The following is a 15912-nucleotide window of genomic DNA, read 5'->3' as shown; positions in this document are numbered from 1 at the left end:
GCTCACACCTGTAATCTCAACACTTTGGGAGGCTGAGGTGGGTGGATCAACTGAGGTCAGGAGTTCAAGACCAGCTTGGCCAACATGGTGAAACCCCATCTCTACTAAAAATACAAAATTAGCTGGGTGTGGTGGCATGTGCTTGTAATCCCAGCTACTCAGGAGGCTGAGGCAGGAGAATCGCTTGAACCTGGGTGGCAGAGGTTGCAGTCAGCCAAGATTGCACCATTGCACTCCAGCCTGGGCGACAAGAGCGAAACTCCATCTCAAAAATAAAAATAAAAAAGAAGCAGAGAAACAGCGAAACCATTTTCTACTTGTTTCTAAAAACCAGCAGTTGCAGCTAATGGCAGGTACTGCAGACTCCTGCTAACAGATACGCAAGTCATGGTGGAGATTCTGCCAATAGCTGTGGGCAACATCAAGCTTCAGCAGCACAGGCAATGAATGATTCCAACAATTTCAGCAGTAATGAGCTAGTTATCCATGTATCCCCTTCTCAACTCCAAATTCTCCCTTTCAGTCCCTGTTCAGTGATAGGGATGCTAAGCTTTTCTTTTCTTTTGGCTAGGGGCAGTTAAACTTTGCCAGTAGAGGGTGCTGGAGGGATATCTAAGAAGAAAGGGGTGTTTTCTAGCTCCTGCCACACTATCAGTAGTTTTGTTTTAATGAACACCTTCATACAGCCCTGCTGATGAGGACCCAACACACTCCAGGACTTGCACAGGTACACACAGTGATATCCCAACTCCCTCTGCATAACTGCCCATCAACCTTGGCTCACCTGTACCCGGAAGGTTGCTTTCTGCTCCCCAGAAGAAGTGGTGTACCACTTTACACTCCCACCAGCAGTATATGAAAATTCCAACTGCTCTACCTCCTTACAAACACTTGGTATGGTCAGTCATTCTATTACCATTTTAGCCACCCTAATAGGTATGTAATGATATCTCACAGTAGTTTTAATTAACAATTTTATTGAGATATATGTCATAAAGTTCACCAATTTAAAGACTTCAATTGTTTTAAGTATATTTACAGTTACGCAACCATCACCATAATCTTTTAGAACATTATCATCATCCCAAAAGGAAACCCTGTAACTATTAGTGGATACTTCCTACTCCATCTGCTCTCCCCAGTTCCAGACAACCACTAATTTCTCTATATATAGATTTGCCTATTCTGGACATTTCACACAAATAGGATCATAGAAAATATGTTCTTTTGTGACTGGCTTATTTCACTTATCCTAATGTTTATGAGATTTATCCAAGTTGTACCATGCATCAGTACTTAATTCCTTTGAACTGCTGGGTAATATTCTATTTTACAAATAGATCACATTTATCCACTCATCAGTTGATGGACACTGGGTTGTTTCTATTTGGCTATTATAAATAATACTGCTAACTCATATACAGGTTTTTGTGTGAATATATTTTTTGAATTCTCTTGGGTATATGAAATTTCTGGGTCATATGGTTACTCAGCTTATCTTTTTGAGGAATTACCAAAATCAGTCACACTATCTTACATTCCTAGCGGTAACAAATGAAGGTTCCAATTTTTCTACAATGCTCACCAACACTTACCTGTTCTGATTATAGCCATCCTAGCAGGTGTGAAGTGGTGTCTCATTATGGTTTTGACTAATGATGCTTAGCATCTTTTCATATGCTTAATAGCCATGTACATGTATTTTTTAGTGAAGTGTCTATACAAATCTTTGGACCATTTTAAAAACTGAGTTATTGTTTTCTTAGTTACTGAGTTCTGAGAGTTTTTTATATACTCCAAGCCCCTTATAAGATACATCTTCTGTATCCTGTCTTCATTCTGTTAAGTGTCTTTCTAATTTTGAAAGAAATTCTGAATTTTGATGCCATCTGATTTATCCACTTCTTTTATGGATCATGCTTTTGGAGTCATACCTAAGAGATCTTGGTCTAACCCAAGATTCCGAAGAATTTCTCCTATATTTTCCCCTAGAAGTTTCATAGTTTTAGGTTTTTCATTGAGGTCTAACAGCCCTTTGAGTTAATTTTGGTATATGGTACAAGCTATAGCTCAAAGTTCTTTTTTTTTTCCTACAGCTATTCAACTATTCCAGTGCCATTTGTTGAAAAACGATATCCTTTATATTTTATGCAATTGCTTTTGCACTTCTGTCCAAAAATCAACTGTCCATGTATGTGTGGATCTATTTCTGGACTCTATCCTACACTATCAGACCAATGGATTTTAATTTAACAGCTAATTTAATTTTTTAAGGTGACTGCCATGTTTTCAGATACGTTAAGAAACTACTACTTGTCAAGTTTTGACATAGTATCAAAGAACATACAAACATCTGAAAATATTCATCCCTTTTCAAGCTATAAATCTGTGTGATGCCGAATTTTTATATACACTAACCAAAACACTTAACAAAGTGACTGCAAAGGGAGAGATGAGAATCCAATTGTCTTATAATAATCCAGATAACGTTATTTTTATTAACATATATTGAGTTTATTGTTACTTTTAAATATTCTAAATAATTTGTATTCATTCTTCATTTCTAATATGGTAAATATCTATCTTTACATATAAAACCCACATAAACAAAAGTCCTTTGGGTCCTCAATTTTAAGAATGTAAAGGGGTCTTGGGACAAAGCTTTGAAAACCACTACTCTAGCTACATCAATGCTCTTCAGACTGTTCCATTCAATAGAAATGCCTCTTGGCACTTTTCAAGGACTTGGAATGAAGAAATGAAACATGCAGAAAACATTGTTGCACAGGTCCTAGATACGTAGTAGACATGTACCCAATATTTGGTAAATGGGGAAGTAATCAAAAAAGACATGGAATCTCCAATATTCTATTTCAAAAGTGTTATAACAGAACTGCACCCTAAACAGGGTAAATTTGTGTATAAATTATACTTTATTAACCTGATTCCATCTTTACAGAATACATTAAAAGGTGACAGAAGGGAAGGAGAGAGACAGGAAAGTAAAAAGTGTATTATAGCCAGGCACAGTGGCTCACACCTGTAATCCCAGCACTTTGGGAGGCCGAGGTGGGCGGATCACCTGAGGTCAGGAGTTGAAGACCAGCCTGACCAACATGGAGAAACCCCATCTCTACTAAAAATACAAAATTAGCCAGGTGTGGTGGTGCATGCCTGTAATCCCAGCTACTCTGGAGGCTGAGGCAGGAGAATCCCTTGAATCCAGGAGGCGGAGGTTGCCATGAGCCGAGATCGCGCCATTGCACTGCAGCCTAGGCAACAAGAGCTAAACTCCATCTCAAAAAAAAAAAGATATTATAATGAAGTTATAAAAAATAAGTGTACAGGGAATGCTTCAGTCTTCCAAGCCTTCAAGAATTCATGTCTATCATGGGCTGAATTGCATTTCCCCTCCCCCCGTAATTCACGTGTTGAAGCCCTAACCTGCATGTATACATAATGTAACTATATTTGGAGACAGGATCTTTAAAGAGGTAATTAAGTTAAAATGAGGTCCTTAGAGTAGGCCCTAATCCAATATGACTAGCATCTTTAAAAAAAGAAGAGATTAGGACATAGAGGGACAACTACATGAAGACATACAGAGAGAAGACTACATGAAGACACAGAAGACAATCATCTACAAGCCAAGGAGAGAGACCTCAGAATAAACCAGGCCTACCAACACCTTCATCTCAAACTTCTAGCCTCCAGAGTTGAGAAAACAAATTTCTCTTAAGCACCTAATCTGTAGTACTTTGTTACAGCAGCCTCTGCAAACTAAAACAATGTCTAAAACTGAACTACTTATCTCTTTCCATTCCCATTTGAAATAATATAAAAATCAATCATTTTTAACTCCTCCTCTTTATATTACCTCTTCAATTACTATGTTCTATTAATTCTACCTTGGTCTATTTCTTCTTTTCCATTCTTTCCATTCCCTCTACCTTAATGTAACTCCTATATCTCATCTAGCCTACTGCAACAGCATTCTAAAATATAGTCTGAATTATTAAGTTTTCCCTTGGGGGGTTCTTACTTCCTATTCACTTTTCAAGAACTCTTTCTGTTCTACCTGTATTATACTAAAAATAAGTGATCTTCATAGTCTTACAGGACAGAAGTAAAACCCACTAAAGTAAGCCTGGCCTGGAAGAAATGGGAAGTAGGCATCTGGAAGAGGATAGCCCAGCAATAATCACTCACAGGGCTTCAGTCTAAAAAGTATTCTAATTGAGCAATATAGCAGATCTCTTTTGCACTGTCTTACCAGCTCAAGAATGGACACAGCCAGTCATGATTCTTATTCTTCCATTACCTTTCCCACCACCACCCAGCTACCTGGATCAAAAGGATAAGCAACTGACCCAAGATGAGCCAGCGAGATTGTAGCTTCCAGAAATTTGAATTTAAGACAAACAAAAACTTGTCTTAACCAGGAAAGAGATAGACTCAGTAACCCTGGGGGATTGGTTTCAGGAACTCCACAGGTGCCAAAATCCACAGATGCTCAAGTCCCTTATGTAAAACAGCATAGTATTTCCAAGTAACCTATGCACATCCTTCCATATACAGGAGTCCCCTGAACAAGAGTTAGGGGCACCGACCTCCTGCACAATCAAAAATCCACATACAGCCGGGCGCGGTGGCTCACGCCTATAATCCCAGCACTTTGGGAGGCTGAGGCAGACGGATCACCTGAGGTCAGGAGTTCAAGCCAATATGATGAAACCCCATCTCTACGAAAAATACAAAATTAGCCAGGCATGGTGGTGCATGCCTGTAATCCCAGCTACTAGGGGGGCTGAGGCAGGAGAATCGCTTGAACCTGGGAGGCAGAGGTTGCAATGAGCTGAGATGGTGCCACTGTACTCTAGCCTGGGCAAAAAGAGCAAAACTCTGTCTCAAAAAAAAAAAAAAAAAAACCACACACATACAACTTTTGACTCCCGAAAAACTACTAATGGAAAACTACTAACGGCCTACTGGTGACCAGAAGCCTTCCCATAACATAATACAACATAAACAGTAGATTAATACATATATTGTACTACTTTTTTTTTGAGACGGAGTCTTGCTCTGTTGCCCAGGCTGGAGTGCAGTGGCGCGATCTCGGCTGACTGCAAGCTCCGCCTCCCACGTTCACGCCATTCTCCTGTCTCAGCCTCCCAAGGAGCTGGGATTACAGGCACCCGCCACCACATCCAGCTAATTTTTTCTATTTTTAGTAGAGACAGGGTTTCGCCATGTTGTCCAGGCTGGTCTCGAACTCCTGACCTCAGGTGATCTGCCTGCCACCGCCTCCGAAAGTGCTGGGATTACAGGCGTGAGCCACCGCACCCAGCCTTTGTATTACATTTTACTAGGTATTATGAGTACTCAGGAGATTATTTAAAGTACAGATCTGTGAACACCACAGTTTGAACTGCATGGGTCCACTTATACGCGGATTTTTTTCTTCAATAAATATATTGGAAAATTTTTTGGAAATTCACAACAATTTAAAAAAAGATGAACTGTGTAGCCTAGAAGGAGCAAAAAAAATAAAATTATGCCATGAATGCATAAACTGTATTATATGTATCGCGTACTGTATTATATGCTGCATTCTTACAATATGTATTGTAATATTATATACTGTATTCTATATTATATACTTTATTTTTACAATAAAGCTAGAGAAAAAAATTAAGAAAATCAGAAGGAAATTACATTTACAGCACTGTACCATATTTATTGATACCTGTCTGTTTACAAGATAAATCATTCCGAAATGGCCAGCAACCACAGCTACAAACCTCAATCTATGGCACATATGAAGCAATTCGACTTTTTCTTCATAATGTCATGCCTTTTTTCAGCTTCCTGGAGCACTTCCAGCATCACTTAGTGGCACCTCATATGGATCCCATCATGTTATTCAAAGTTTAGGGTACTGCACTAAATGCAATGAAAAATACAAGAGAATCCAGAGAGATACTTTTTACCATATACAATTTACTGGAGAGATGAGCTCCAACAACAGCAACACTTGAGCTCACAACAACAGCAACGGAAGGTGGCTACAAAATTATTACAGTAGCACAGTATGCACTACGGTTAATTTCATGCAGTTATGATTTAATACTATATCTTTAAGTTTCTTTACATCTCTCAACTGTGAATGGTGCCATGTACAATCTCCATTACATGTTTGTGTGTGTAAGTTTTGATAAATTTTAACATTTCATGACAGATTTGTATATATTTTATGATAGTGAGTAAAAGACTAGTATCTACATATATTTTATGCATTAATGACATAACTTTTTAACTTTCTCACTACACAGTTCTAGACTACACAGTTCATCTGCAAGTTTTTTCAAATTGTTGCAAATCTCCAAAATTTTTTTCAATATATTTATTGAAGAAAAAAATCCATGTGTAAGTGGACCCATGTAGTTCAAACCCATGTTGTTCAAGAGTCAACTGTACTTTAAATTATCTCTAGATTATTTAGAATAATTATAACATAAATGTTATGTAGTCATCATACTGTATTGTTTGAGGAATAATGACAAGAAAAAAAGGCTGTACATGTTCAGTACAGAGGTAATCATCTATTTTTTTCCAAGTATTTTCCATCTGACATTGGATGAACCCACAGATGCGAAACCCACAAATACAGAAAGCTGGCTGCATATCAAGACAATTTATGTCTCACGTCAGCTCAAAACCCTCCCATAGCTCCCTATCTCACTATAAAAGTCAATGAAGTCCTACATGCTGTCTCCCCATTGGCTCCATATCTTTCTGACCTCATATTATACTTACTCTTCTCCAACTCTTTTACTCCATTACAGCTACACTGCTCTCCTGGTGATTTATTGAACACTCTAGGCATGCTCCCATCTTAGACACTTCACATAGGCTATGTTCCCTCTGCCTGGAATGCTCTGCCCAGAGTATCTGCATGGCTAACTCCTTCTCCTTTGCTCCTTCTCAGTGAGGCCTTCCTTTACTGCTATATTTAAAACTGCAACCCCTAGTGAGCCAAGATCGCGCCACTGCACTCCAGCCTGGGTGACAGAGCAAGACTCCGTCTCAAAAACAAACAAAAAAAGCAACCCATGCCCTCATATCCTGGCACTTCTTATTCCCTCCCAATTCACTGTTCTCCACTGCGTTTATAACCTTCTAGTTATGCCATATAATTTACTACATGTTTATTTTGTCTTAAGCTAATAACTACAATGTAAGCTCTATGAAAGAAAGGATTTTCTCTATATTGTTCCTTGCCTAGCCCAAATGCATAAAGTAGTGCCTGGCTCCTAACAGGTCCTCAGTAAACATTTAACGAATAAATGCATGTACACTTGGTCACAAGCATGCCAAAACAGTGAAAGGTAATGCGTGGTAAGAAACATGCAGCAGACATCTCTGGAAACAAAGAAGACTGTGTGGTTCTAGAAAGAGAGGAACTAGCTGTCTGATTCTGACAACTTTCTATCCTTTTAACTCATTTCTTCCAAATTTAAGTTACCTCAAATTTTTGCCATAGTGATATAGAACATGATCAACCATAATACTCTTTAGCTTCACACTTTTCGAATGAATATGTTCCATAAAGCATAAAGAACAGCTGCTTTGGTATTCTGTAATAAAATTACTAAGACTTTGTATTATGTCGTGCTAATACAAGCAGTAATTTAGCAAAATGGAAAAGAAAAAAAAAAACACCTCAGCTTTATATCACTGAGCCGAAATGTGGGCATTCTATGACAAAATGTTTAATATTATCTTTGAGAACTGCACATCAACACTTGCAACATCTATTCCAATATTGTACTGCTTTTCCTTTAAAAAAAAAAAAAAAGTATATCCTTGACCAAAGGATAGACTTTTCTCTGAAACTGAGAAATCTCAGTGCATTACAGGATCGGACTCCTAATCCATAAAATAAGGAGGGCAAATGTCTAAGGTCTCCTATAGCTCTGAAGTTTAAAAATGTGAGGATGGATAGCAGTTGACATAACACATCTGCACTCATACAAATAACATATACACAGTAAGAATGATTTATCCATCCCTGTATTATGAGAATGGATTATAAACCTGTTGATTTTACAAAAATTAATTTAATACTGAATAAACTTTAGAGATCTTTAAAATCTAGCAAACAATTAGTATGAAACAGCCATGTCGGAACTGAGTATTACTACAAATGCATAACATTCTGAGCATCAGACTATCATATATGGTACCATCAGAGGCAAGCAATGTGCTATTTTTAAAAGGAAGGGAAGACTTACTATATGCACGGTTGATGTGTTTGTAACATTCTTAATCTCTTTGCTCAGAATATTAAAATATATTTTTAAAGGAGAGAACCGGCCAGGAACGGTAGCTCACGCTCGTAATCCCAGCATTTTGGGAGGTTGAGGCAGACAGATCACCTGAGGTCAGGAGTTTGAGACCAGTCCGGCCAACATGGCGAAATCCCATCTCTACTAAAAACACAAAAATTAGCAGAGCGAGGTGGCGCGCTCCTGTAATCCCAGCTACTCAGGAGGCTGAGACAGGAGAATCGCTTGAACCTGGGAGGTGGAGGTTGCAGTGAGCAGAGATCATGCCACTGCACTTCAGCCTGGGCAACAGGGCAAGACTCCATCTCGGAAAATAAAATAAAATAAAATAAAATAAAATAAAATAAATAAAAAACAGAACCACAACAGTATTAGTGTTTTCAAAAGTAGGTGATACTGATTTTTTTTTAATTTAGTTTTATCTTTGGCCATACTCTGAATATCTCCTACCAAAAAATTTCTAATCAGATTTAAAAAACCTAAGTCGCATTTTTAAAAGAAATAACCTATAATTACTCATTTCACAAATAGAACATTTTTTATTAGTTTTTTGGCATCTTTGCTATATCATTTTTAATCCTCTATAACCCTCCCTTTTCCTTTAAGTGTTATTTCACTTAAATTTAATTGTAAAAATGTCAGAAGACTTCCAAACTGAAATTTTGCAAAAGCAGGCATGAGAATACAGCACTAAAATTCACTTGCATTTCATGACTAATAATTTCATAAAACAAAATAAAGCAAAATAAAGTTTCCACCAAATTATATAAATGATTCATCCTATAGAGGGAGTGACAAAAATAAATTTCAACATTGGACTTGTAGTATACACTCATAAATAAATATCTAATTTAAGTGCGACTCTGACAGACATGAGCCTGAATCTTGCCTCTGCCATTTACTACCTGTATTATCCTGGACAAGTTACTTAATCATACTAACCATCAGTTTCCTCATCTGTAAAATGAAAATGCCGACTACCTAACGATGTGAGAGAATTAAATGAAATGTATATAAAGTGTTTAGTAAAGCACATACTACACGTTGAGTCTTCAGCACATGTTATTTTAACAGGGAACAGTGTTCAATAAATAAATGTTATGTATACCTTATCCTGATTATAATTTTACAAAAGAAAAAATATATTTAAGCACTACAAGTACAGTGAAAATATTTCATGATTCCATACGTGCTTCGAGCGCAATTCCTGAATTACCACAGATTACTGTCACACCATAAAAGCATGCAAGTAGCAATGCCCAAGCCAAAAGAATGAGAATTGAATGTAATACGTCCGTACCTATCCTGTGATAAATACATGCCTTACTAGATTTACTCATTAAAACCTGAATCTAAAAGGATGTGAAACCTACGTAGATGGAAATTTACACGCAAGGACCACCTGTCAAAAAGAAATAGTTCCCAACCTTCAGCAGTTTCGCTTTACTCTTTTTTCCAAAGGCGTCTCCAGTGGCGATTAGCTACACTCAGTGTATATAATAAACACACTGTGGCATAATGAAAGGGAAATTACTTGCAATCAGAATGCCTAGGTTCAAATCTGTCTCTTACTACCTGTGTAAAGCTTCGACAAGCTATCAAAATAACGAAGCCTACATTTCCACATCTATAAAAGATAATACCTACCTATTCCACAGGCTTTTTACGAAGATGGAACGCGAATGTACATCAAGTGCCACATGTTATAGTTGAGGTTTTTATTAAAGGCAAGACTTCTTTAAAAAAAAAATAAGTCGTTATCAACTCATTATATAGATAATATCAAACTTTTTTCACTCATTATTGCACTCCATGACGGCGTCTGATAATTCATTTTCGTTTAAAATCGCCAAAATCGCAACCCATAAGGTTGAAAGACGCTTATACCCCCATAAATATACCTGAAGTAGAAAAGCATTTGCACGATAACCGGAACATCAAAAAAAGCAAAATTTAGTAATTTCCTCTATAAACTCACCACTCATTTAAAAACACAGCTGGTTAAAAATAATCTACTACCTTCAGTGGGTAAGAAAATGCGTTTGAAGAGACATAAGGTGTGGACGTTTATATCTTAAGTATTCATTTTACAAGGGTCAGTTTGTTCAATGTAACCGTATCCAAAACACAAGCAATCGCAAAACAAAACAAACAGAACCCTGCTTATAGGTGTCAAGGATTTAAAACCAAATGGATCGCAACAAAAGAGCCTCCCCGTTTAGTAAACAGATTCTCGAGCGGCAGGCAAGCCGAGGACCAGGCTTTTCAATAGGGGTCAGCTCACTCCACTCGGCCGTCATCTGTCGGGGTATTTTTCGCGAAGTTTCAAAGTCAACAAAGAAGTTCTGTCGCGAGGGGGTAGGGCCTGGCGAGCAATAGGCAGAAGGACGTAAAGAAAGACAAAACCCAGTGGGGGAAGGGTGCGGAAAACGCCCCCGGACGGCAGCGGCAGCGACAGCGGCCCCCTTTTCTGGGCCAGCGCGCGACGGCGGGGACAAGGGAGGCCACGCCGGCCTGGAGCAGCCCCGAGGCCCCGACCCCGGCCCCGGCCCCGGCCCCTGCCCGGCAGGGTCCCCGCCCCCCTCGGCGGCGCGGGCGGGAAACCGCGGGGGGCGCGCAGAGGGTCACCTTCCGCTCACCGGCCCAGAGGCCCAGGGGGTGGACAAACGGCCCAGGGGTCCGCCCCGCCGCGATCCAGCAGCCCACCTCGAGCGCCGCGGACCTGGCCGGGGTACGAACCCGGGCGCCGACGCAAGGGCTCGGGCGCCGCGCGTCGCCGACTTACCTTCCTCCGCGGTGTCCATCTTGTCTGGGGGGGCGGCGGTGACGCAGCCACGAGGCTCCCGCGGCCGGGCGGGGAAAGAGGGAGGGGAGAGGAGGAGGGAGCCGGGCCCGGGCAGGTGCGTACGCTCAGGTGCGAGAGAGGAAGCGAGAGGAAGGAGAGGGGAGAGGGAGAGGGAGAGAAGCTGACAGAAAGCGAGCGACACGGGAGGGGGAGGGGCGGGAACACCTAGGGGCGAGGCCTGGGCGGGGCGCCGAGGCGGAAGGGGCGGGAGCTCCCCAACGACAGGCGCTGTCACTTCCGGCGGCCGCGGCGTGCACTGTCGGTCGGCGGCTAAGGATGGGAGGCACCTGCATCTGGGGCGCGGCGAATCCTCGCGTGCGCCAGGCCGCCTGGGGTAGTCGCCGAGACTGCGCCGGCCAGCGGGGCCGAAACCTAATCAGGAGCTGAGCTTTGATGGCGGCTTCTGGAGGGACAAAGAAGGCGCAGAGCGGTGGGAGGAGGCTGCGAGAACCTAGCTCCCGCCCCAGCCGACGTGCGAGACAAAGGCCCTGTCGCGGGGCTCTTCGGAAGGCCGGGAGGTTCCTGTGACAATGCGAGTCTGCGCCCCACGCTCCCGCACCGTGATGCCGAGGCCAAATGGCTAGAGTGGGCCCAGGCATCAGCATTTCTGTTTGGCAGCCGGGCAGTTGTGGTGCACGTTTTGAGGAACTACTAAAGCCTGCCTGTGATAAAAAAGGCAAAAGCTGACTTCACCAAAATTACTCCCAGGGAGACTTCTGCATTTGGCTGGAAGGACATTTGAGTAACCCGCTGAGGCTGGTGGTTGAAACATAATCCTCTAAGGGAGATCGGTTCCGATACCCTGAGTTAGGGACGCTTGCCTGGGCAGAGCTAAGGGGAGAATGATCAAAAGCCAAGCTCTGTCCGCGTCAGCACGTCACCCTCCCTCACTGTAATCCTTGACTGTTTCTCTAAATGAAGAATTATTTAGAGAATATAAATTAGAAGGGCCGCCACGTCAGAATTGCCTGAGTGGGAGCAGCCTTTCCAGCCTCGAAAAATGTTTAAGCAATAGGCAGATGACCTAGCACAAATAAAGAATGCTAGCAACCGCTGTTATGTGTGGGCGGTGGAATTGGGAGGGCTCCTCCCCCAATCTTCATCAAACAGAGTAAGGTTTAGAATAAAAATAATGAAATACAGTCTTTCAAAAAGAGCAGCGCTTGACTAATGTTACTGATGTCACTCATGTTACTCAAGGGAGGAAAGAACTCAAACTCTACATAATAATACCCACTGATTTCAAGGGCTGGCACGGAGAATTAAGCAGACCGCCATTCTTTAAATTTGTTTTTTTGTTGTTGTTTGCTTATGATTTTCTTCTTTCTTTCTTTCTTTCTTTTTTTTTTTTTTTTTTTTTGAGAAGGGGTCTCGCACTGTCACCCAGGCAGGAATGCAGTGGCGCGATAATGGCTCACTGCAATCTCACTATGTTGACCAATATGATTTTCAACTCCTGTCTTTAAGCGATCCTCACGCTTCGGCCTCCCAAAGTGCTGGGGTTACAGACATGTGCCACTATGCCCTACCTAAATATGTTTATATATACTACCGCCAAAGAAACAATTTGAAGACGATCTTTCCCCAGCCCCTCTCCTTCTGATCCAACTCCAAGAGCTCACCCTCCCTGTAAGACCTGTAGCAGAGCACGTATTGGCCTGCTGATACTAGGGGCAAAGACCGGGCCGATCAGATGTTACATGGCATAAGGGCGAAGGATTCTGAAAGAAAGACTGAGACTTGCTGGAGGAAGTACTAGTAGTGCCAAGGGCAGGTATGTGACCCTCGGAGCTGCAGAGCCAGGTTAGGATGAAGGGAATGTGTGTGTATGGGGGGCGTGGAGGAAGCCTTCCTTTTGTCTTTAGGTGCCTTCCCTTGTGATGTTCAAAGGAAAGTTAACCTGTCAACCAGTTTTCCCTTCTGCATAGTAATTCCTTCTGGAATTGCCCTAACCTTTTCGCATTCAGACTTTAGGCGTTAAATATAAGAGTAATAAACCAACATTTGTTGAGTCCCCACTGTGAGTCAGGCACAAGTTCTCACAACAGCCCTTTGAATACATGAATCAGTCACACCTCTCTTGGTTGCCATTGACAGGAACTCAACTGTTAGGCAGAAGGGAGGAATGTACTGTTGATATGGACAGACTCCAAGAAGGGGAGGGACTGCTGGGACTTCTAGAACGAGAATGCCTCTGCCCCTATGGCTCAGCTCTGCCACTCTCTCTGCACATTGGCTTCATGCTGTTAGACCAGCTTCCTCCATATGTCTGGAAACAAGGCCACTGACAGCTCCCAACATTTCATCTTCTGCCTCATCATCAGACAGGCGAGGTATGATGATCTCTAGTCCCAAGTTAAAAATTCTCAGGGAAGGCTAGTTCATTGGTCCAGCTAGTTGCCTGTCCATGAATCAAATGACTGTGCCAAAGATCTAGGATCTTTAAGAACATGCACATTGTCATGTTCTCGTAACTGCCATTTCAGGTAAGAACAATGGACACTACCTTGTGGAAGTAGAGAAAGACCGTTTCCCACAAGAAGGGGGAGGACCAAACAATAGATATCCATTACAATTAGAATTCTCATTGTCCAATCAAGAAAAATACTTTTTTTTTTGAAACATTGTTACCGAGGCTGGAGTGCAGTGGCATGATCTTGGCTCATTGCAACAGTCCACCACCCTGGCTTAAGTGATCCTCCCACCTCAGCTTCCCGAGTATCAAGTAGCTGGGACTACAGGCATATGACGTCCAGCTAATTTTTGTGGTTTGTTTTTTTGTTTGTTTGTTTTTGGCATAGATGGGGTTTCACCATGTTGCCCAGGCTGGTCTTGAACTCCTGGGCTCAAGCAATCCGCCCACCATGGCCACCCAAAGTGCTGGGATTGCAGGTGTGAGCCACTGTGCCTGGCCAAGAAAGATCCTTTATTAAAGACATAGTATACCCATGATTCCAGCCTCGTGTGTGTGTGTGTGTGTGTGTGTGTGTGTGTGTGTGTGTGTGTGTGTTTACTGTGCTGCGAGAATGCTATAGCAATGCTGGCTTTCCATACCCCAATAAGCAATGAGTAAGAGGGGAAGTGTAGGGGGACATAGTGTAACTGTAACAAACTAACAATGACAACTAACCAAACTCCTTATTATGTCCAATGAACATCCATAGCAATCCTGTGAAGTAAATATTACACACTTTTTTTTTTTTGAGACAGAGTCTTGCTGTGTTGCCCAGGCTGGAGTGCAGTGGCGTGATCTCAGCTCACTGCAACCTCTGCCTCCTGGGTTCTAGCAATTCTCTGCCTCAGCCTCCTGAGTAGCTGGGATTACAGGTGCCCACCACCATGCTTGGCTAATTTTTGTATTTTTAGTAGAGATGGGGTTTCACTATCTTGGCCAGGCTGGTCTTGAACTCCTAACCTCATGATCCACCCGCCTCGGCCTCCCAAAGTGCTGGGATTACAGGCATGAGCCACTGCGCCCAGTCCAATTTTTTAAAAAATATATTCTTGGGACAGTTGAAATTGAAAAATTGAAACTTATATAGATTGTGTGAACGGTCTTGTAGCGATGTTAACTTCTTGATTTGGAAGATCCTTGTTTGGGGAAATACCCACTATAGCATTTAGGGGTAATGTGGACTCGGGTCTGAAGCTTGTTCCCAAATGGTTCAGAAAAAGACTAATTGTGTGTGGGGTCAGGGCAGAGTTAACATTGGCGAATCTGGGTGAGGACAATGTGGAGATTGTCTTGCACTCTACTTGGAACTTTTCTGTGAGTTTGAAATCATTCTAAAATCATTTTTTAATTAAAATTACTAGGTACTGATAGAACTCTAAAGCAATAGTTATCAAATTTGAGGGTGTCTCTATCATTGGCACCTTTAACAATCTGATAACATCTATGGATTTTGTTCCTAGAAAAAATTGGTTAAACACAAAACATTGCATGAAATTTCAGGGAGGTATATAGATGCCTTGAACTCCATGCATGAATCCTAGGTTAAAAGAACCTCTCATTTAAAGTACTGAGAAAAGTGGTGATGTTTGCTTCCCTTTCTAAGACTATGGCAGACTGGGTTTTTTAGACCAACAATTGGAAATTCTATATAAAATATAGAAAACAGATTCTTAAAAGCACTGAACGCCTGACAAAAATAGTAAGGTAACTAGCAGGCCAAAAATTTTTTTTTTTTTTTTTTTTTGAGACAGAGTCTCCCTCACTCTGCTGCCAAGGCTGGAGTGGTGTGATCTCTGCTCACTGCAACTTCTGCCTTCTGGGTTCAAGCAATTCTCCCGCCTCAGCCTCCTAAGTGGCTGGGATTACAGGCATGTGCCACCACTCCTGACTAATCTTTGAATTTTTGTGGAGACAGGGTTTCACCATGTTGGCCAGGCTGGTCTCAAACTCCTGACCTCCAGTGATCCGTCCGCCTCAGCCTCCCAAAGTGCTGGATTACAGGCATGAGCCACCATGCCTGGCCTACCAGGCCAAAATCTAAGGACAAGAGAGAATACCAAAAAGTAAATGGAACATGAAGGCTGCTTTTGTTTTGCTGAACCAGACAAACTTGAACTTCTATTTGACAGTTTCTAGCAGCAAAAAGGACGACTGTCAAAGCCCAGAGCCTGCCCAAGGGAAGGCATCTGTTAAGAGACCTTCCACCAGGAGCCTCGCCCAAGACCCACACAGCTGCTCTCTCAGGGGAATGGTGAACCAAGTAA

The 15912-nt window shown here is 41.8% G+C and overlaps 1 protein-coding gene across 6 annotated transcripts in view; it reads right to left on the bottom strand.

Annotated features, from left to right (window-relative positions):
• The window catches only part of MARCHF6 (membrane associated ring-CH-type finger 6), an 85277-nt gene extending 71060 nt beyond the window's left edge, over window positions 1-14217 (bottom strand). For 2 of the 6 annotated variants that reach the window (XR_010157144.1, XR_010157145.1), the window contains exon 1: window positions 11134-11394. Coding sequence is in view for 2 of the 6 variants with exons in the window: in XM_003310628.7 (XP_003310676.1) it covers window positions 11134-11152 (19 nt within the window). In the remaining 4 variants the exon portion in view is untranslated. Of the gene's footprint in view, window positions 1-9995; window positions 10558-10987; window positions 11096-11133 lie in introns of those variants that run through there. The other 4 variants (XM_003310628.7, XM_063811085.1, XM_063811087.1 and 1 more) reach the window with 4 other exon arrangements.
• Window positions 14218-15912: the final 1695 nt, after the last annotated feature.

This window comes from Pan troglodytes, chromosome 4, assembly GCF_028858775.2.
Source record: "Pan troglodytes isolate AG18354 chromosome 4, NHGRI_mPanTro3-v2.0_pri, whole genome shotgun sequence".
NCBI lineage: Eukaryota > Metazoa > Chordata > Mammalia > Primates > Hominidae > Pan > Pan troglodytes.
This window is presented reverse-complemented; position numbering and strand designations above follow the sequence as displayed.